Below are 22,027 nucleotides of genomic sequence, written 5' to 3' on the forward strand. Positions count from 1 at the left end.
ACCCAGTACCGAAAGGAGTAAACAGAAGGAATTCCTTCCTATTCTTACTTTAAAATATAAATAAATAAATAAACAAATAAGTCCATTCTCCTCCGAAGTTCTGAAACCCTTGAAGTTGCTGCGCCCACACAGTCGGTCCCCATCCAACCCCCGGGAACAGCCCAGGCGATACCAGCTGCTGTTTCCGCCTCCCCTGCTCGGGACCCGCGGAGGGAAGGTGGCCGCGCACTGCTCTGAAGGCAAACCCGCGGCGTTCCGGCCGGGATCGGCTCCCAGGCGGCGCCGTGGGCAGCCCCGCGGGGGGAGGCGGAGGCGGGGCGCGGGCCGAGCCGTGCCGTGCGGGCTGCGGCCTCTCCGCCTTGCCGCCCGCGGGCGGGGGGCGCGCTCGCAGCGGCCGGGGCGGGGAGCGGCCGGTGCTGGTCCCTCCTCCCTCCCGCGCTCACTACCGCCGCCGCCCGCGCTCGTTGCCGCCGCCGCCGCCGATGTCCGGACCGCTCTCGCGGTGAGTGCGCCCCAACGGGACCCGCTCGGCCAGAAGTTCGGCGCGGCCCGGCCTTGCCTTTGTGCGGGGAGCGGCCCCCCGCCCCGCCGCGCTGCCCGGCGCTACCTGCCGCTCTTTGTTCCCGCCGCCTTTGTTCCCTCGGTGCCGGCTGCACCTTCGGCACCGCCCGCTTTCACTCCGGCCCCCCCTTCTCCGCTCCTTTCCCTCCCTCCGCCGCCTGGTAGCCGTGAGGAACGGACGAGAAGCCCTGGGGCCGAGCGGGCCGCCCGGCGGAGTTCGCAGCGGGACGCGGCCGGAACGGGGCGTGGGGGCTCCGCCTGGGGCAGCTCCGGGCCCGACCCCCGCTGTCGGCGGGAGACGGTGGGGGCTCGGGGAGGGGGAGCGGTGTGCGGTGTGCGGGCAGCTCTCGTTCCGACACTGCTCCGCTTCGCGTGGGGGGCACGGAGCGTCTCTTCTAAAGTCCTCATCTCTCCGGCGGCGCGTTCAGAACTCGGCACGGTTACTTGCTCCGGAGAAGTTCCCACCGGAGCAAAAAGCGGCGATGACTTTCCCGTTAGTAGTTACGGGGCCGCTCCTGCCCTGCTAACTGCTGAGGGCTCCCCGCGCTTCCCGCTTCTTTCTCTTTTCCTGCCCCAGCGCCTCCCTCCGCCGCTCCGGGAGCGGCTCCTGCAGCAGCTGGTGCTGAGCTGTGCCGGCATGGGATGATGGGCACGTGGGGATCTCGGGCTGCTGCTTGGCACGTAGCGGGGGTCAGCTGAGGGGCTTGGAGGGATCCCTTCGTCCTGTGTGAGAATCACAGAATCGTAGAGATTCGGAGGGAGCTGTGATGTCCAACACCTGCTAGCACAGGTTCCGTTCAGTAGGTTGTGCAGGAAAGTTGTCGGGGTGGGACTTGAATACCTCTGGAAAAAGAGACTCCAGCACCTCTCTGGGCAGCCTGTCCCAGTGCTCTGTTACCTTCGAAGTTAAGTCTTTCTAACCCTTTTGCACAAGAGCAGGAATTGAGCAGTAGAGCAGGTGCTCCCTGAGTCCCTCCAAGCGCTCAGGCAAAATCCTACAGTGAGTTTGAGAGCTCTTGCAACCTCTCAATGCTTTGTTGGATCGGTGCACCTTTCAGGCTGTGCTGTGTCCCACCTGTCCTCTCCCCCCTTTTTCCATCGTTCAGTCATTTTTGTCCATCACAGCTCTCTGAGCTCTCTCCCATTACTGAACACAGAAGCTCCATGTGCAGAATCTTGGCTCATTGTTGTGACTTGACCGAGCTGACAAAACCTCTGCTCACACCTCTGTTTGAAGCATGGTATCTGAAAATGGACACAAAGCACCTGGTGAGCTGTCATGGCCTTCTGCCACCCCTGTGGCTGTTTGGCAGCGTGGTGGCAGCTATTAATGCTGCCCACCGTGCCACACTCACAGCCACCTCACCTCAGAAACAGGGCGTCCCAAAGGACTGATTTGCAGGATGGAGCAGGTGGGAGGGGAAGGGCTGTGCAGGGTGGGAACAGATTGCCTGGAACCTGCCAGGAAGGATGAGGGTGAGCTACAAAGTGCAGGGAGCGATGGGAGGATGGATGGAGAGGGGAGACTTAGAGGGGGGATGAAAACACTGGTGATCATTGCAGGCAGTGCTGCACTGATTGATACTGCAGCAGTGTGTGGGTCCCTTTGTACCAGATGCTGTGCAAATATGTATTCAGAAGTGCAGGTGGTTCTCATCCTCAGAGTGAAGGATGGTGAATGATAGCTGCCTTTTTTGCTACAGCTATCTATAGCAGTGTACCTCAGAGTTCCTTTATTTAAACAGGTATTTACGGATAACTTCAGGAAACAAATACATATTGAAGTACTGTGGATATCAACTGAGAATTATGCTGTTTAAGAGGGTTGAAGAAACTTTTTCTCCAAGTAAATCTGATCAGAAGTTCCTTAAAGTAAATGAGTGTTGGTGTGAGCAGTGCTTGTCCGGTCCTGGAGTGTGCTAACTGTGCTTTATGTATCTGTCAGACAAAGATTATAAGCGCAGACACAATGAAGTAATTCAAGAAGTGGCGTGCCTTAATGATCTAATAGGCTTAAAATGCTTTATCTCCCAGGCTGCTTGTTTTACGTCATCAGTGAAAGCAGTGAAAGCAGAATTGCTACTGTTCCTTCCTGAGCAGTTTTTTTTTTACTCTGCATTTTATCTTGTTTCTTTTGGTAGGTTTTGGGTAAAGCTGCTTCTTGTGTTGATAAGGCTTCGTTTGAAGGGGGGAAAATGGGCCACAGTTTAGCCCTTTTACTGAGTTCATTGTAAGCACTGTAACCTCCCTTCACCAGTAATTAATTACATAAACAGTGAGTTCAGCTCCATTCGGTTTCCTCGCCATCTGAATGTTGAAATGAATGAAAGAAGAAATCCCATGGAAGGCAAGAAGAAGCACAGCTTGAAAGATCAGGTATAAAGAGTCCCATTCATCTGGGTTTATCCGTAGTACAGGGATATGCCCTTACCCCATGAATCATCTCCTAACATCTGTTTGCAGCTCTGTTTTCTTAGCAACTGCGGCTCTTTTAGATCTGGATTCTCAATGGCCGGGTTTGTACAGGGAGATGTGAAGAGACGATCCGGACTCTGACTATTGAAGCTGTGCCTTTGAGCCAGTTCAACCCATTTATTTTCTTCCCTGGAGTACAATGAATACTGGCTTTAAATTCTAGCAGCTGGGATGCTTATATGTATATATAAGCAATGTGATGCTTATCTGTTGCTTACCACAACTGAAGAGTTTCCCCAGCATTACCTGGCAGTGGTGGAGATCCAGCCAGCTGGCTGTGCAGTTGCTCACGTTGAAGGAGGTGAGCCGCTTGTACCACACTTTCCCCAGCTTCCCCTTGGTTTGTTTTGAGCTGTCACTGGGCTTTTAGATGTGGGAGAGGAGAAGCATTCGAAACAGAGACAGTGATTGCAAGAGAACACTCCTAGCGACGTGCCTGTTGGAACATGCAGCTGGATTAGCTGGTGGGATTATAAGTGCGGAGTGCTGGATGAGTAACACTTTGGGACTGGATCCATAAGCTGTGATTAACGGGAAGGTGACATTTTGTACACCTCTCACCTAATCTTCCTTTGCCTGAATTTCATCCGTGACTAGTGTGGGTAGAAGGAATACTGCTGTAATAGAGATAGAGGTGGCCATGCAGCCACTGGGAGATCAGGTTTATCTGAGTTTTCTCAGCTGTGTTCTCACTAGGTTTGGGGCAGATTCAGCTGGGGCTGAATTGATCTGGACCACAAATACGTGTGTTCCATAAGCACATCCAGGACTGTAGATAAAAACCTGGTAGTGTGTATTACATCATAGGATGTGGATGTGACTGGCTGCCCTTTCTGACTTGTGTCCCACGGAGCATGAAGGGTGTTGGCAGCGAGTAGCTGCTGTGAAGGGTGAACTTATTTTGGCTTGGGATAATGCTGAGGGTGTGAAGACTACTACATTTGTTTGTGAAGGGATTGTAGAGTGGAAGTGGGAGGACAGAAGAGGTTCTGCTAATACTGGCCAGCTTTGTGTGATCTTCATGGATCACAGGACATGAATCCTGGTGCTAGTGAGCATATGAAGGAAGCAGCCTCTGCACATCACCTAGATTAGTTTTCACAGCAGCAGATGAGGAAGGCTGCTTCTGTGGAAGTGCTAAGGGCCAGCATAGAGGAAGAAGGGGAAAATCTTGTGTTTCACTTAGTTGAGCACATGGGAAGGGAGAAGTGCTGGGGAAAGGGCTGATATCTGCCCACAGGAGGGGAAATGGGGTAGAACTTGGACTCTGGTCTAAACCACAGCCCCTGGTTCTGTCCCAAAGAGGCACGTTTGCTTTCTCAACACCCTGCAGCCTGCTCATAACGGTGTACAGCTGGCCACAGTGTGCTTGTAAAGGTGTTGGAAGTGGATGGCTTCAGGAATTCTGTTTTTTGTGTTGATTGGCATCAGTGAGAACTCTGCTTTGTGTTGGGTTGGTTTGCGTTGTTAATGTCCACCTCAGTGATGCAGGGAGAGAAATGGCAGCTGCCCCACAGGGAGCATGTCTTACTTCTTGGAAGCTCTCATGAAGCAAGCTTTGGTTGCAGGTGTAGCTCACAAAAGCTTGAAGTTCAGTGATTAAATCATAGGGTCATAGACTATCTCAAGTTAGAAGCGACCCATAATAATCACCGAGTCCAAATCCTGCTCCATACAGGACCACCCAAAAATCAGACCATGTGTCTGAGGGCACTGTCTGGATGCTTCTTGGACTCCAGCAAGCTCGGAGCCCTGCCTGCTGCCAGGGGGATCCTGTTCCAAGGCAAGGAAATTCTAGCAGAGCTAAGCCCTTTCTGTGAAGGTAGCTGTGTGTTATCCAGCTGCAGGATGCTGGTGAGGGAGGGATGTGCAGGGCACTTGCACCTTGTGCCTCTGGTGGAGGCAAACCTCGCCTCTTTGTAAACACAGAGGTGCTTCTTTGTTTATGTCCTTTCTCTCAACTTAAATTGTGGGATTTATCTTGCCAAACTACAGCATAGCTGTCTGCATGTGAGACAGTTGTCTAGACTCCTTTCATAGTCACCAGAGAGGAGCAAGTGCTTCTGGGCCATGATTCATCCACACTGACATCTAAAAATACCCTGGATGAACTGCCCTAAAAGTGCCTGTTCCTCTCCATTGTTTCTACAGTGTCCAAACAATGGAGGCACATGGAGGCATCTGTGCTGGAGATGTTTAATGTCAGGAGAGCTGAGCCTCAGCCAAAACGTCTAATACCACAGCGCAGGTTCTAGGAGGGCTGAGCATGTCCTTGTTTCTACCAGATAGGTTGTGCTGTGTGAGGTGGTGGAGCCTTGAAGGCTTGACCTGAGAGCAGAGGGCAGACCGCAGTGTCCTGCTTAAAGCCTTCCCTCCTCCCCTGGTCACTCTGGATTGAAGAAGGCTTCAAGCTGCACCTGCAGAGCGAGACAATCTTCTGCTATAAATAAGAGGCCAAAGGGGATTTGCAGAGCAGCTTTTTCAAGGTTGCCCCTCAGGTTGGTGGCAATGATGATGACAACAGGCTCCCAGGAGTGTGCTCCTTCCCTGTGCTCCCTTCTGCTGCCTTGCAAATGTCCATGCTCCCAGGGTGACAGCTGCTCAGTGAGCAGTGCTGGATGGCACCTGGTAGGTAACCATCACCTTTTCATGAAAACTTAATGCAAAATATTATGTATAGTATTATATTTTTGTAAAACCCGTGCTTCAGGCACATGACTGATTTACTGCATAGCCATAGGGCTAGTGGGGATAATTGCATGCATGCTCAGAAATGGCTAACCCTAGAAGGAATAAATGTGCTGCACTTCAGGCTTACAGTGGTTGAAGACAGCGTGTAAGATTAATTAATGATGTGTGGAAGCTCTTCAGACTCACCTGAAACTTGCAGTGAGCCAACCCATTGGAGTCACATGGGCAGCTCTGACCTGGTCTGCTCTGAAGCGTGGTTACTGCTGCAGTCTTAGCAGCATGGAAGAGAAAGCATGGGTTCTTCTAGAAGAAGCCTGACTTACCTGCACAGGTAACCATGGAGGATAGAGCTAACATTTCTCCTGTGTAGAGAACTAGTTTGCAGCAACAGGACTTCCATTTCCAAATGAACCGAGTGTCTAAGGGGAGAGTTTGCTGAAGGAATTTGCTTGACTAACAGATACAAAGTACAGGTGAGTACTGAGCACTAAATGGACCTCCTTCACCTCCAGTTTCAGACAAATACCAGAGCATTCTCCTATCATTTTTTGATAGGAGAGAGAAGAATATGTTAACAGTGAAAGAGAGAGAGAGAGTGTTATGTGAGGCTGGCTTTGGTTCCCGAAGTTGTGTGCTGGGGATCTGTAGTTGAACTGTGTGAGGTGAAACGAATTGCAATTTGATCCCGGGGAGGAGAAATGGGAAGAGGAGGGAAAGAGCAAACTATTAAATAAGAGCTGGGAGCAAAGCCAGCCTCCAAAAATAAACATTAAAGATCAATTCCAGGTACTTCCTGGTATTGTCATCCTGCTTCATCAACCACGTTGACTGTAACAAGTGGTTGCAAAGTTATCAGGCTGACAGCTTTACAGTTGCTTTTATATAAAAACATCAACAATAATGACCCAAAACAATACTTTTTATTAAAAAACAAAAAGAAGGAAACCCTGTCTGATAGATTGTTTGCAAAGCTGTTTCTTACACAGATCTGGGTGGGATGTTGGTGACGAAATCCTCCTGGGATGGAGAAGGCAGAACTTGTTGTTGTAAGAGGAGAGTAAGAGCGGAGCTGGCTTTATTCTGGGGGTAGTGAAACATTTGAATTTGCTTCCTAATTATGTGCCTGGGGCACCTGAGTTCCCAAAGAAGAGGAAACAAAGTTGTGCAATGAAGGTGTTCCTGCAGAGTGGCAGTGCCTTGCTGTAGTAGACAGGCTGTACTTTAGCCTGTCGTAGACTGTCGTAGCCTGTAGTAGACAGGCTCTGCTTTACACATACTCTCTGCAAGTGAATGCTTCCTGTTTGGAAAGCTTGGAAGCAACTCTTAATGTGTCTCTTCTTGCAGTGGGTCTCAGAAAAGCCAGTTCTATATTTTACTGTACTTAAAGTGGGTGCATAAGCAAACCGAAGCATATCCTGTTCTGAGGATGTGTGCTTGTAGTCGCACACCAGCTCCTTGCTGGAGTCTCACTCAGGGCAGCAGCTCCGAAAGAAAGTGATGCAGAAGCTCACATCAATGTGCTGCAGTTGGCCAGAATGCCAGGCATGGCTCACAGCTCCTGTTGGCCGTGATGCTGCCAAGGCTGCCTGGCTGGCTGGGGAGAGCATGGTGCAGTGGCGGTGCTTACGCAATGCACATTTTCTGTTGCTTGACTGGACTTGTCCATAAGTAACAGGGTGTTAGTAATCCTGCTGCCTTTCAGTGAGGGAGATGCACAGGGCTCGTGGGCATTCGTCCTGCTTTGTTTCCACTGTAAGAAATCCTGGTTCTAAAAGAGAACAACAACAACCTGGGCAGCTCTGTGGTTCGGGCACTGGCAAGAGGACTTAGCATCCTGCAGGTAGGGAAAGCGTGAGATAAATCAGGCATCCTATTTTCTGAGCTGGTGGTTTTGAAATTGCAAGTGGTTTGTTTGTTTGTTTGTTTGTATGGTGAGAGTGATTTACTGTAGCAGATTAGCGTATAGCACCAAGTTCTTTTTTCTTGGGCTTTCTATGTGCAGCTTGACTGTTTGTTCCTCTCTGACAGCAGTACTGGTAGGAATCAGAGTGCTGGCCTGGTTTTTGCAGCACACACAAAGTTATTCTTCAGGCTTGAAACTATGCTATAAGTTAGAGATTTACGTTCGCATGGGGATTTTTGTATTTCCTAAAGCAACTAATTCTTTGAAAGCAGAGTGAAAGACATTTTGTCGAAAGCAGAAGACAAAAGAACTCATGGAAACTGCTGAGTTTGCAGAACAGAGCACCAGTTTTCTACCACTGCAGAGGGTCCCATGCAGGCATGTTGGAAATATCCTCAATAATTTTTGGTCAGGACGGTATCTCTGATAAAAGCAGTTTTTATTCGCGATTGCAATGGCGGGCGCCCTGATAGCAGAAGCGCAACTAAGGACACGATGTTACAGCATTTATACCTTGTCTCCCATACCTTTTCCCCTCCCGTTTCCCCTTTGGTTGGGTATTCGAGGTTACAATTTTACCCGAGATTTGCATTTGTTAATTACATTCTGAAGTTTGTTAATTCAGGGGCAGTCTGTCGCCATCCTGCTGATGTTTGAGACATCTTGTCTCGGTGCTCTTATCGTATTGATATGTTGATTTCTTTCAAAGCTTCGTCCATTCTGTCTCAGAGACCTTTGTTAAACAAAGAGCCCGGGGAGGGGGGTTGATTCCAGTCCTTCCCGATATCTCTTCAGGCACATCCTTAGGTATGTCACGACTTGCATACTTTTGCAATGCGTACAACAAAACATTAAAACATACATTGTTGCTAGTTTATACAGGTATATTGTTAATTATTTTAACTTCTCCTCTTTGGATCCTTTATTACTCAGGTCTTATTTGTCCAGCACCAAAAATCAGTAGTTCTATTTCAGACAGCTGGACAGGAGCTGCAGTTTTGTACCTATGACTTCTACCTAATACTACAAATTGCTTCACTTATATAATGAGATCTTGAAATAAAATATTCTTATCTTATTCTAAATGCAGAAACAACATTTGATTCCCACAGGCAGCATGGGTGTTATCACCAAGGGCTCTTTCTGCATGTGCAGAGCCCACACAGGCATGCCAGTGTGAAGGTTTTCACAGTCAGGTGTCCAAAGAAGATCCTGAGTAGCATTTTGGGGGGAAATTTCACCTGAAAGCATAACTGGGAAATGATATAACTGGGAAATAACTGGGAAACTGCCCTCTTTGGAGCCCCTCCAGGTCAGAGCAGGACAAGCAGCAGTCTGCATTGCTGGAGAGAGAAACTGATGGATTCACAGCTGCTAGGCTGGGTCCTACCGTTTAAAATGTAATTTGCCCTTCAAATTTTGGCAAGCTTTTGCTTCTGTTTGTTGAACAAATCTCTCTTCTGTGTTCTCCTTCTGCCTCTGAAGCAAGTGCTGGTAGAGCACTACTTGCAGGATTCCTCTTCTCTGCTATATTTAGTGATTGGAACAAGCCCGTGATCTTTACAGGAGCACTGCCAAAGCAGATAGGAGTTGCATGAGATGTGCCCTTTCTCTCTTGGCTCCCTAATACATATTGCATTTAACTTGCCTCCCCTCTCTTGACGCTCCTGATGGCTCTGCCTCCTGAGCTCTGTGTGCAAACATTGTGCTGCTGTCTCCAGTTGTTTTGCTCTGTAAGAGGAAGTCCTCAGTCCAGCAAAGATTTGAGCGTTTATATCACTGCTATCCCTACCTTTCCCTTCTCTAAATTTCCTGAAAAGGCAGATTACCCCTTTTCAGAAAGATCTGAGAATGGCCTTATGATTTAATTGGGAAACTCCAGGCCATTATTGCTTAGGCGAGGTTCACTCAGCAGAATAATCTGCTTGTTAACCATCTGACTGTTTCTTTTATTCAGGGAAAAAGGGAATTAGTGAGGCAGTGGGAAGGAAGCAATTTTATTCCTTCAAAGGCAGAGTATTACTAACAGCCTGAGTCTTGTTAGTATAATGTCATTCATACAAAGTGGGTGTAATTATTACTTAGCACTATTTTAAATACCTTTTACACCATATAAAGTGATTTCAGTGTTAATGGCGGGCTGGCTATGAGACTCTTAAGAAAACATTAATCAAATGATTTATTTTTTGAGGGGAAAATAAGATGAGTAAAAGAAACAAAACTAAAAAATATTGCAGCCTGCTTGCTTAAAATTAGCAGGTTTTTTTTCCAGCCCATTCCAACCAGAGTTCCTTGTGTGACAGCTGAACTGGCTCTGCTTGCAGCCAATGCTCTGCCCCTTCCCTTCCAATTGTAAGGAGCGACCCAGTTCAGGAAGCACAGAGTTAGGGCTACTATGAACTGTTTGCAGGGAGGGAGCAGCAGGCTTGAGGCCTGCCCGTGCCCACACAGTTGGGTCTTGGTTGCCTGGGAATGGCCTGGATCCTGGGACAGTTGTGTTTCTTGCATTGTGTTTACAAAAACCCTTCCCCACAGCCCCCTTGTTGGTGGGGTTGTGGCATGGCTTGTGGAGTCACAGGGAAGCACATGCCTGTACCCTCTACTTTGTGGGAGCTGTTCCCATCTGGCCTTGTAGCAGCAGTGCACCATATACCTGATGTGACCCCTGGTTGGAGATTTTGGGGCAGAGTTTGGCACACTGTGCTTATTGGTTGTGATGTACAGATTGAATTGGCATTCTGGCCCATGGCAAAGCCACCAGGATCTTTTTGGCTTCTTGCGTAGCGGTGTGCTGGATGTGATATTGTCCTTCTGAGCCTCCAGACACCCACTGTTCTACCTTTTTACGTTAACAGTTGTGACTATGAGTTCTGAACACTTGGTTTTTATTAATGATGCAGGAAAACGTGGAAACCAGTCGGAAAATCATGTTTTCTCCAGCTTAATTAAGTATGCTTCAGCAGTGCAATTCCTCTTGGGAATAGATAAATGTGGGATAGGCTCTTGTTCTGAGCGCACAGAGCAAGCAAATGCATCGTGCACTTCCATGGGTCAAATCTTGAATGAGGCTTAGCTCTGTTAATAAAAGCATTTATCTGTGTTGACAACAGCATGGAGTTAATGCTGTTTTCAAACTGTGTAGTTGTACCAGGATGGCTGATATATTACCACCCCCCCAAAGAAAGAAAAGGTCGGGAAAGACATTTTCCTAACCAGGTTTTCAAATTAATTAATGCAGTGAGAAGATCCATTGTACCTCTGTAACAGGAAGTATTACTGACTTGTAAATCAAAGACAAACCAGCAACATTTGCTGGCCTTAAAAAGTGGTATAGCTTTTGTATACTCAGACGCTTGTCCTGGCACGTTTTCAAGGTTATAAATAGATTACTGGGAAGTCCCTGGATGAGAAAAATGTCCTGTTGCTGGTTGTCATAAATAAACTAACACGACATGTCTTGGTCCTGCAGCTCTTATTCTTTGGAGGAGTTTTACTTGTGTGTTTAATTTCAGTGTGTCAGTTCACGAGTGAAGGCTATTTCTGTGGCAATCAGGTGTAGTTTTGTGTCCATCTGTATTTCTTGCAGATTCAGTGTTCTCTGGGATTGGTTCTTTCTGAACAGTTGTTTGGCCTTTTCTAAGCTTTTTCCTATTGAATTCCTTCACCTCCTGCTGCTGAGAGCTTAACGAGACCCAAGGCCGGACCTGTGTCTCTAATGCTGTTTCTTGAAGGACTGGCAGATACCCATCTAAAAGCAGTGGGTGTTTTTATGTAAGGTCATCATGGAATCATAGAATGGCCTGGGTTGAAAAGGACCATAATGATCATCCAGTTTCAACCCCCCTGCCATGGGCAGGGTCACCAACCATCAGCCCAGGCTGCTCAGAGCCACATCCAGCCTGGGATCAGAAGGCTCTACCCTCTTTTCCCCATCAGCCTGCATTGTGGAGTTCTACTTCCTTTGGACAAGTTTGCCAGAGATAAAGATCAGCCGTTTCTCGATGTGACGTCAGCTCAGCCGACACATGAGTAATAATAATCTGTTGCTAGGAACAGCCTTCAGTTTACAGGCAGTGGCCTCTGTGGAGGGAAGGTCTGAGTCCCCGAGTGAGCTATAAACAATCAGCAGCACTTCAAAGAAGGAAAAGTAAAACCAAGTGCTTGGAGATGTCATGCAAAGATGTCTGTAATACCTATTGCAACACCAACTGAAAGCATGTAGCCAGCATAGTTGGGAAAATATGAGGCATGTGTCTGTAAATGCAAAAACAATGAATCGGAGACTTTACTGACAACAGATTATAACGTTCACCATATAAACCTCTAGATGGGCTTGTTTGCAAGATCTCTGCTGCTTTCAGCTGGAAGGAGTGCATTTGTGAGCTAATTTCATGCCATGTGATTTTGTGGAGGACTGTGAGGGCACATCTGCCCAGCAGGCTGCAGCACAGTGCAGGGACACCCAGGAGTTGGTTGGTACTCACTGGGATTGTGAGGCAGTATGGAAATCATGCTGGCTAGTTTGCCTTGCCTCCTTAAGTGTGTGCATTATTATTATTATTTCTGGTGGTAATGTTCATCATTAGTGAAATGTGCATTTTGTATTTTAATTGTAGTTGCACACGTTCTTGGAGAACAGCAGCACTTCTGCCACAGAGGAGCATTGTGTGTGAGTGCTGCTTCGTTCACACAATGAAACCTTTCTGCTCTCTCTACTTGGGCTAACTGAAGGATTAAATCTGTAACCCAGACTGATCCAAACTGTTCTGTTAAGGCTACAAAATCCTTGCTAAAATCTAGCAAAACCCATCCTGAACTTTTTCCCCTTCCTTTGAGTCGAGCGTGTTTTTATAAAGACTCAGATGAAGAACAGTGTCCCTTAAAGTCTCACTGGGACTTAAGTCTCATTGGAGACATGGGATTTAGGTCAGCGTTGTCTGTTCTCATGATGATCTCTCCAGAATTTAAGGTTGAGATATGATTATTTCTAGGTTAGTTTCTTGAGATTTCCAGTCTGTTACTTGCTCTTGGTTTTCCTGGTCTGTCAACGTGCCCATGTTTCTCTGTAAATATTTTTTTAACCAACTGATGTTTCAGCACAATTTGCGAAAGAGATATTAGGAGAAAGTTAGGTTGAAATTGCGTGTTGTGAGTGTACTGATCTAATTCCCACCTGTGTGCTTAGGTGCCCACTGTGAGAACTGAGGGAGTTCAATACCAGCACCCACTGGGTTTGGGTCTCAGAAGAGTTATTGCCATGGGGGAAGCTTTGGTTGATTGTTGAACCATTAATACCAGCCTGCAGAAGGGTGGAAACACAAAGCATTCTCCTCACCTTGGGTTTATCTCCACGGAAAAGGCGTGCTTTTCTTTGTAGTTTGTTTTCAATGCCCTGGATGTATATTTCACAGTGTTTCGTGGAACTGAAGGATTTGGTTTAGCTTTGCGGGTTCTTTGAGTTGTTTTAAAATGAAATAATCAAATACTGAATTGAAAAGATGGTAATTCCTAACACCTATGATACGCATTGGTAAGCAATATTACCAACACCTTCACAGATTTACACCCCTCAAAGGTTGATACAGTACAGTTACACTTCATGTGCTTTATTTGATTGGAATTCTGGGGATAAGGGCAAAAGGACGAGCCTCTTGTCCCTGGGTAATCCCATCTCAGACAATCTGTACTTTGAACCTCCTAAAGAATACTAATCCTTGCAGGTATGTCCTCCAGGAAAGTGCGTGTCTCTCTTTAGAGCTGTGGGATCTTCTGCTGGGGCAGGACAGGAACCAGAGGCAGGGAAAAATGCATGCGGTGTGTTGGATGGTGAGAGGCCTTAGTTTGTCGTTAGAAGAAAATAGAGGCATATGCTTTTTTTCATTTATATGTGTCCTGTGATCATGTGCCATAATATTGTTGGAAGGGATCTCTGGAAGCTGTTGCATCCTACGCCCCCTTGCTCAAAGCATTGATGCTTTAAATTATGCTGCTTTCAAATCTGAAAGCCTTGTTAAAATTTACCAATTGCATGCCCAGAGATCTGAGCTGAGTCCCACTGCATGAAGCAGATACAGACACGTTGAAGGAGACATTGCCTGCTGTGTTGTTGCTGTAGTTGAGAAGGGATGTGGACAGAGGAGAAATGCTCACAGGAAGGTTAAAATCACATTGGGCTTTGTTTCATAGCTCTTGCGTCTTACCCTATTATCACGGAGATATTTTAATGCCAGATCCTGTTCCCTACTCTAGACTATGCTCCAGTGACTTGTAAGTCAGGTGGATGTGACTTAGCTCTACCTGTGTCACTGTATCAAATTTGGATGCAGAGACGTCCAATAGATATGTGTGTTTTCACTGCTGGTGATTTGATGCTGCATCATCTGCCCATTTAGTTGAAAATAAGGTTAAAACTGGGAATAAACCTGCGATAAAGGGAAAAAGTTTACTGAAGTTGAGTGTGTGCCTCAGAGCTGCAGGGGAAGGTACATGGTTTTGAGACCTCTTGCTTGTGGTTTATACTCATGTGGTTTATACTCAGTGGTGGGGGGTCTTACTTGCGTGCTTCTTCTCCTGTCCCTCTTTCTTCATATGGTTATAATGTTAGGGCCAATTTCAGGCAGTCTCATTGCTTTCACCTGTGGATTCATTATTGCCAGTATTTTCTAATTCTTAATGTCCCAGTTTTAGCCTGGTAGGGTTAGTTTTCTTCATAGTAGCTGGTATGGTTCTGTGTTGTGGGTTTAGGGTTAGAATAATGTTGATAACACACTGATGCTGCAGAGCAGTGCTTATACTAAGTTGAGGTCTCAACTTCTCTTACTGCCCTACCAGCAGGAAGCTCAGGGTGTGCAGGGAGGGTACACAGCCAGGACTGCTGACCCAAATTACCCAAGGAGATATTTCATACCATGACAACATGCTGAACACAACAAAACTGGGGAGATTGGCTGGGGTTGCCCTGCTCAGGGACTGGTTGGACTCTGAAGGCCTACACTTGGCAACTGGAAAAGTCAAGGTGCAGGGAGTGCAGCAAACTCTGCCTATGTCCTGTGAGCAAAAAGCTGGAGATCTGATGGTGAGGTTTGTACCCCATTTGGTTCTTGCTGCTTAGTAGCTTTCTGAGTAGCAATCACATAGTCTTACACTGTACAGTGATAACCACAAGATGTTAAGGTTTCCTGACATGTTGCACTTTTAGGATTTGGTTTTGTGTTGCTTGATCTTGAGAGGCAAAGGAAAGTTTCCCAGGAGAGATTGTATAGCCTTGGGCATAGGCAGTGCTGCTGGGAGAGCTGGATTCTAGTTTAACACCTACTCAGAGTTCTTGCAAGACACTTGCCCTGGCACTTATCTCTAATTTCTTTATCAGTGACAACTAACTGTGTGCTTATTTTCTGTTTGTCTGACTTGAGACTCAGACCTTGGGAGCAGAGGGCCCCATGGCTGGATCAACAGCCATAGACTCTATGGCAGAGGACTCAGCAGAGATTTCCATGGCTGCAAGTCCCAGTGTCCTTCAGAAAAGGCAATCTTTCTGTTGTCCATTTCTGAACAGTTCCAATCTTAAAACTATGCAATGCCTTTGTGGCAGTTGCATGTGTTGAGAGACTTTGTTAAAACCCAGTAATGAGTAATCTCCTGCAGAAAGATTGTGCACTCATTGCCGGTTGGAATTGGTGCTTTGGACATACAATCTACTGCACTGGGAAAACAGAGTCAGATTAGCAATCTTTTTCACCTTTTTGCACTCAGCACCTTTGCTTGTCATTGGTAGAACATGGGCAATGGCCTCTGATTCAGGAGATGCTGCAAATGGGAATTGAGTGGTGTTTGTGAAGTGTTCAAACACTGCAGCGATGAGTGCCATGGAAGATCTTGCGAGGAGCTTAATAATCCTGTCAGCAGAGCAGCTATTGAATAAAGCACAAGGACACGAATTGCTCAGGGTGTGAGGGAAACCAACTATTGAATAGCTTCTCATTACATGGCCGTCCTTTGTTCTGTGCAGGGAGTGAGGGAAAACAGTATATGGTGGAGTAAACAGACTTCATCATTATTCAGATGCACAAGGAGAAGAATGAAAACGTCAGTGGCTTTCTTTAGTGCTATGTGTCCTTACTCATCAGTTTTGACGTATACCTGGTGGATGGGTTGCTAACATCTGGCATGTAAATCCTAGTACTTGTTATGGAAAGGGCATATTTCTTTTAGGAAACAAAGGCTGCCTAAAGTGAGCCCTTATTTCATCTCCAGCTTTATTTGTTTTTGAACTTGTTTAAGTTCTTGATAAAAATGGGCTTCTCGCTCAGAGGCTGGGTTTCCTGCAGTGGCGAATTGGACAATATTGCTGCTGCAGTAACAGAAACATTGTTATACTTCTATGAAAGGCACAGCACATAACTCCCTGAAATTGAACAAGAGATAAGGGAGGTATCCAGGGACAGGAGAATGGAGGAGCTGGAGAAAAAATGTACTTCATCATGGGGATTAAGAAGTAACAACACTGTTAAGTAGAACCAGCAGCTGTGATTATCCACTTGTGTTAACTGCTGCTTTTGCATTTCACCTTAATCTTTGCAGATTCTGCATTAATTGTTTCCATTCTGCAACAGTCATCTGTGCATGAAGGAAAGTGTAAAGATGTAAAGTAAGCCTGGGAGGTTTGGCAGCAGCAGATCCGCAGAAGGCGCTGTGAGCCTTTGCCAACCTGGCTTCCTAAAAGAAAGAGACTGAGTTTGTCTTCCCCTAATCATAGTGCTTTTGTTTTTGTGGCGAGACACACTTGCATCCTTGGTTTTGTTGTCAAGCATTGCTGGGCTCTGTTAGAAATAAAGTGAGCAGAGCCAAGCGGCAAAAAAGAATTGATTCATGCAGTTGAAGCGTTCACTTCATTTCATGTGAGCTCTAGAAACAAAGAAAAGAAACCCCCGAATGACACTAAGCCTATGTATTCCTTCACAACTCTGGTATCAGCAGCATTAATGTAAAACTCCACTGATTATTTTTTCTTTTTGTAATTTCAGTTTGGGAACTGATTAAAGAGTCTCCATTGGATTTAATATGGCATCGAATCAGTCATCTCCCTCAACAGAGGAGCAGGCTTCCTCCGAAATAGATGACCTCTTTCTATCACTGCAAGGTGGGTTGCTGTAGTCTTCTGTGCTTTCTTAATGTGAATTTATGGTGAAATCTGTGACCTTGGGCAAGTTGAAGGGAATTCCGAGAGACCTGTTACCCATGTTACAGTGTAGTCAGCTCATGATTATGTTACTTTGCTAATGTTACTGCTTTGTGAAAAACATCTCAGCAATGAGCTGGAAGGTTGCAGCTCGGATAGTACTTTCTCATGGTATTTTCAGAGCCGTTGCCTTTTTTGGTGCGTGTGTCATTGCGGGTTCTTACACTCTGTTACTCAGCATACATGTTACAGTAAACTGTTTTCAAGGGAATTGCCAATGTGAAAGTGGTTGTGGTATTTCATTAGTTTCCTTGTTTTCAATTTGCTGACAATTAGTTGGTTGCACTAAGCTGTCTTAATGGGGCTATTAACTACGGTGCTATTTCGTTTCTTTTTCTTTTATTTACTTCTCAGTCCTTATTGCTTTATCCCATGCATGTGTAGAAAGAAAGCTCACAGACAGAACAAGCAGAAAAACTAAGTGACTGATAGGCAAATTTCTTACAGGCCAAAGTCTTCACTTTTTTATCCTTACTTGCAATGGACTGGATCTTGTTAAACGATCAGTCATGTATTGGTATGTAATAGTTCCATTTTAGTGGCACCTACTTGACATTTAAGTGGTCATCAGCGCATCATAGGTGGCCTATCATGTAGGCTTTATGGGCTTTCCTTAATATCATGTTGCATTTTATTCTTTAAGAATTTCCTGGAAAGGCTGATTTTGCTCTAAATGTACTCATGAAAACATTCAGGGAGGCACTGGTCAGGGAGTCTAGTCAAGCAGCAGGATGAGCGTGGCTGGAAGGCTGGTCTTCAATGTGTTTAAAGCTTGAGTATTGTAGAACAGATGAACCAAGTCATGTTTTCACAGACCTATTTCCTTTTAGTTTAGTTGCAACAAAATGGTTTGTAGTTGAGAGTAAATATGTGACAATGTGTTAAAAACAGATGGTGCAAAGAATGTTCTGCCAAATCACTTTTACAATTCATATTTGCACTAATATCGCCATTGAAGCCACGTGTTTTGATGAGTGTTAACAGTGGTCTGAAACCAAACACCTTTAATGGTGAACTTTCTTCCATTTTGTGTCTGTATTATGTTTTCAGAGCAAAAAACCACAGCAGACGAGTGCTAGCCTGCCTGTAGCACCAAGCACAGTCTGTGAGACACACATTTGCTGTGCCTGTCACACTCAGCCCTTAGTATAGAAACTGAATTGACTGTAGTCATGAAATAGGTTTGGGAAACACTGTCTAGCTTTTAAGTCATGGAATTGGAGATAAGTGAGATTTTAGACCAGGTCTTATTTTGAAATAATATCATTACTTTCTGAGAAGTCAGATATGTCCAGTAAAAGTAGTGTTGTTTGATCGTTATCTAAGCAAAAGAATCTTGCTTATTAAAAGTGAAACTACTAAATAATTTTTCTATGCTGTAATAATTTGAGCTCCTAGGTTATGCTGACGTGGTGCAAACTGGAGCCAAGCTGTGTCTGCTTGGCTGTTCTAAAACACTTTTGAGAGGTCCTCAGAAAGTGGTGTAAGCAATTTTTGCAATGACTCGAGATGCAACAAATGGTGTGGGCATGTCTGATGTACTGAGCACTGGTGCTGCAGCACCTGATCTGGCTCATACAGGCAAAAGGTAATACAGCAGCAATGAATCGCTGGAAACACGTTCCCTGATACAAAAAACTATTACTAGATCTACTATAGATCTGTAGTAGAAAGAGGCCTGTATGCCTTCTGGAAGAAAAGGAAAGGAAGGGAGGAACAACCATAGAATAATCTGAGTTGGGGGGGACCCACGAGGATCATTGAGTCCAACCTGTCTCCCCACAAGAAGAACCTTAAAATAAGTAATAAAGAGGTTACTTCTTAGCAGCCATTATCATCATACAAAGCCTATTAAATTAATGCCAGGGGCTTAATACTGTACAAATCAGCTTTAGTGGACTTTCTGTAAGTGAGTTCTCAGGTAAAAGAACGTTCAAGGATGAACATTCACTTTTCTCTGTAGCGTTCAGTCTAAAAAATGCAGTAAAGAAAGTCACTGGGATATGGGCAAAAATCATTTCAGTGCATCTTCCTTTGCAGCTCAGTATTTTAAGGAGGTGCAATGAAGCTTTAAAAACAGGAAGAAAACAGGTAAAATGAAACTGTATGGTTTCTAATGTCAGAGTCCAGACATTTTCAATTTATGATAGTAGTCACAAAATTAGGAGGCTAAATAAAAGCTGCAAAAGTATAAGTCCTTATATATGCATTTTTAATATAAAGCTGTTTGATTTCTCCAGTTTTCAAGCTAATCTCCATAGGTAAAAGATAAATAGTCGCCCCCTCCCTCCCTGCTGAGAAAACCGAGAAGTTCATATGAAGCTGCATGATGTCAGGGCTTGGGCTCCTTTTTCTCTGTTGTTTTTTTTTTCTTTCCCTTTTCCTTAGATGCTGTAATTAAACTAATATAGAATAAGGTCAAGATAGATCTGTGATTCATTCTGTGATTCTGTTCATACTTATTCTACCAGCACCTTTCTGCTTTCTCCCACTTTTCTGATGCAATAGAGAACACAGTACAGCTGCAAAGCTGTTTGGTGTCCCTGCACAGCCATCTGAAGGTGTAGATATAATGCCTGGAGCTGGACTTCGAGGTGACTTCTATAGGGAAATATTTAAGAGACTGCTCAGGCCAGGCTGGCTGCAAATGTTTTGGTGACCAAAGGATGCTTTCCAGAGAGGTGCTCCTTAGTGGCATGTCTTTGGAACCTGATGCCACTTTTTCTGCAGATGCTGAGGGAGCGTGCAGGGCTGGCTGGAGATGAGTGCAGGAGGAGTATTGCAGGAGTCTTGTTCTGCCTTCCCACAGCTTCCCTTCCATCACTGTGATATGGGCCAGCCTGATGATTGGTCTTCTGTAGGTGGAACAAACACAGTCAGGGTCCAAAATTATTGTCTTGTTGCCTGAAATGAGGAGGCATCTTCTCTCCTTCGGTAAGAGAAGGTCTTCAGGTGTCTTAAGAGGAGATGGAGATCTGTCTGCTCTGTGGTGACAAGGATGAGCGTGGGATTGCAGCGAGGGGACTGCGCAGCCTCCAGTGTGTTGGTGGCTCCAGCAGACACTGTGACCAGGTTTATTCTGCTCTGGAGCTTTCAGGATGTAAATCTGGCTACCTATACGAGGGTGAAACTTCCATCTTCCCTCCCACAAGCAAATATTTCCCCTTTTCTGACCAGGACAGCAAACAAGAGCCTAAGTGTGGCCTTCCCCACCAAGTATAGAACGTTGTTTTTCATTATTTTCTCCATGCTTTCTGAGCTAACTCAGACATAAGAGAGTGTGTTTTAGCTCACAGAGTTTGAGGCATTTACTTACTTCACAGTTTAATTAACTGTAAGGCTCATAATTTTTGGCTGTTCTCACTGACCTATGTTCGTGCTACAGTTTAGTGCTGTAACTAGCACAATAATAACATAAGAACACGGCTGCTAAAACTGTTTCAGAAGTGCCTAATGAGATAAGTGAATTATGTTATTTTCATGCAGTTAGGTCTTATCCTTTATGGGTAATCAAAAACCTGTTCCTCTCTGACTAAAATTAAGTGCTTTGATATATATGGATGGATTTTATTGTGCAAGTTGTAGTAGATTGCACTCAGATATGAGTAATTGACTTAAAGGAGGATATTGCTCTGAGGCTCACTTAATCTTCCAAAGGTCAGGGAGACTTAGAATTCTTACCCAACATTATTTTGCTCCAGCTTTATGCTTCATCTGCTGAGGTTGGTGTATTATTACAGCTGCATGTTCGTTTGTTGATTATATATATTTTTAAATGGAGTGATCAGAAAAAGGCCACTAAATGCTAATGATTTTTCAAGAGTGACTTTTGCAAATGGAAAAGCTCCTAGAGGAGCACTGAAATTTATGCCCTGTTTACACTGCCTGCTTGAGGAGCTGGTCTGCAGTGTCTGGATCTGAACAGCTTCAAGCCATGTGATGGGGCTGGCTGCATTGGGAGACACATGAGATTGGCTTGAAAAAAATCACTTCTGGATATTCTGGCCTGTTTGTAATGCCCACTGAAAAAATTAGATTGTATAGTTGTGTAAACGTGTTCCTTGCTAGACAGATTTCAGTTCTCTAAAGGCGCTGTTGAGTGCTCAACTTGTTTAAAAACTAGCATTACAGTGACTGAGGGCAGTGGGTTGCTTCTGAGTCATTGGTTTAGGACACTGAGAACCACCGATGTTTAAGTCCCTACTCCAGCCTGGGTTTGCAAAAAAAATGTTAGAGGAGAAGCCACATAAGCCCTTATCATTAAAGGTATGTTGATTTCTAAATGTGATTTAGTACCTTAAAGAATTTAACCCACAACCTCTGCCTGTGCCCCCAAGTACTGCAGTGCCTCACGCCAGGGGCTGTTCTGTTAGTAAATACTGTGATGACTCAGAGCTGCTCCAGAATCCTGGCAATGAGACCAGTGAAAGTATTTAAGAAAGCCAGGAGTGCCAAACTCAGTGTGAACAGGCTTCCTGAGTTAGCAACACTTTGGGTAAATTGGATAATTTGATTACAAAAGGAAAAGGAGGTTGAGTGGAGATTGTGCAGCAAGTGGGAGCTTTCTACACTAACGTGGTAGTGGTTAATTAGTTAATACTTAAATGCTGTTTGGATTTGAAAAGCCCCATTTCTGTAGAAACATTTTCATCCTGTTCATTGGCCTCTGGAAAAACTTAATCTTGACAGAAAATATTGTGTTTGTTTTAATTGCTTAACACCATGTTACTGAACATAAATGCTGGAAATAACTCTGCTCCCCTGCTTTCCTGTCTGCTGTAAGTGAAGCTGTGTTATTGTGTGGTAGGGAAGGAATGACGTAATGAACAGGGGGGAGAATTCCTCACCACTCCCTGAGCAGGCCAAGACATAACAATCCTTCTGATAGTTCCTACCCTTTGCTTATGTACCTGCTTGGTGTTTTAGTTTGCAGCAAAAGTGCTGTTTGGAAGGAGCTCTCCCAGTTAACCCTGCTGGCCACATTCCTGTTGAGCTGTCATAGACTATAGAAGTGTGTATTTTGGATGCAAGTGAAATACATGCCCCAAAAAGATACCCCAGTGATCTGTGGACATTCAGTCGAGAGCTGCTTGGGTACAAACTTTCTTCCCCTTATACATGTGGGTACACCAACTTCTGACTGTGAGCTCATTGAGTGC

The 22,027-nt window shown here is 45.3% G+C and overlaps 1 protein-coding gene across 1 annotated transcript in view; it reads left to right on the forward strand.

Moving 5' to 3' along the window:
• Positions 1-331: 331 nt before the first annotated feature.
• Positions 332-22,027, forward strand: part of SYNE2 (spectrin repeat containing nuclear envelope protein 2) — a 162,388-nt gene continuing 140,692 nt past the window's right edge. Inside the window, exons 1-2 of the mRNA XM_072337588.1 lie at positions 332-502; positions 16,654-16,769. Coding sequence (XP_072193689.1) covers positions 16,691-16,769 — 79 coding nt within the window. The 5' untranslated portion in view covers positions 332-502; positions 16,654-16,690. The remainder of the gene's footprint in view (positions 503-16,653; positions 16,770-22,027) is intronic.

This window comes from Excalfactoria chinensis, chromosome 5, assembly GCF_039878825.1.
Source record: "Excalfactoria chinensis isolate bCotChi1 chromosome 5, bCotChi1.hap2, whole genome shotgun sequence".
Taxonomy (NCBI): domain Eukaryota; kingdom Metazoa; phylum Chordata; class Aves; order Galliformes; family Phasianidae; genus Excalfactoria; species Excalfactoria chinensis.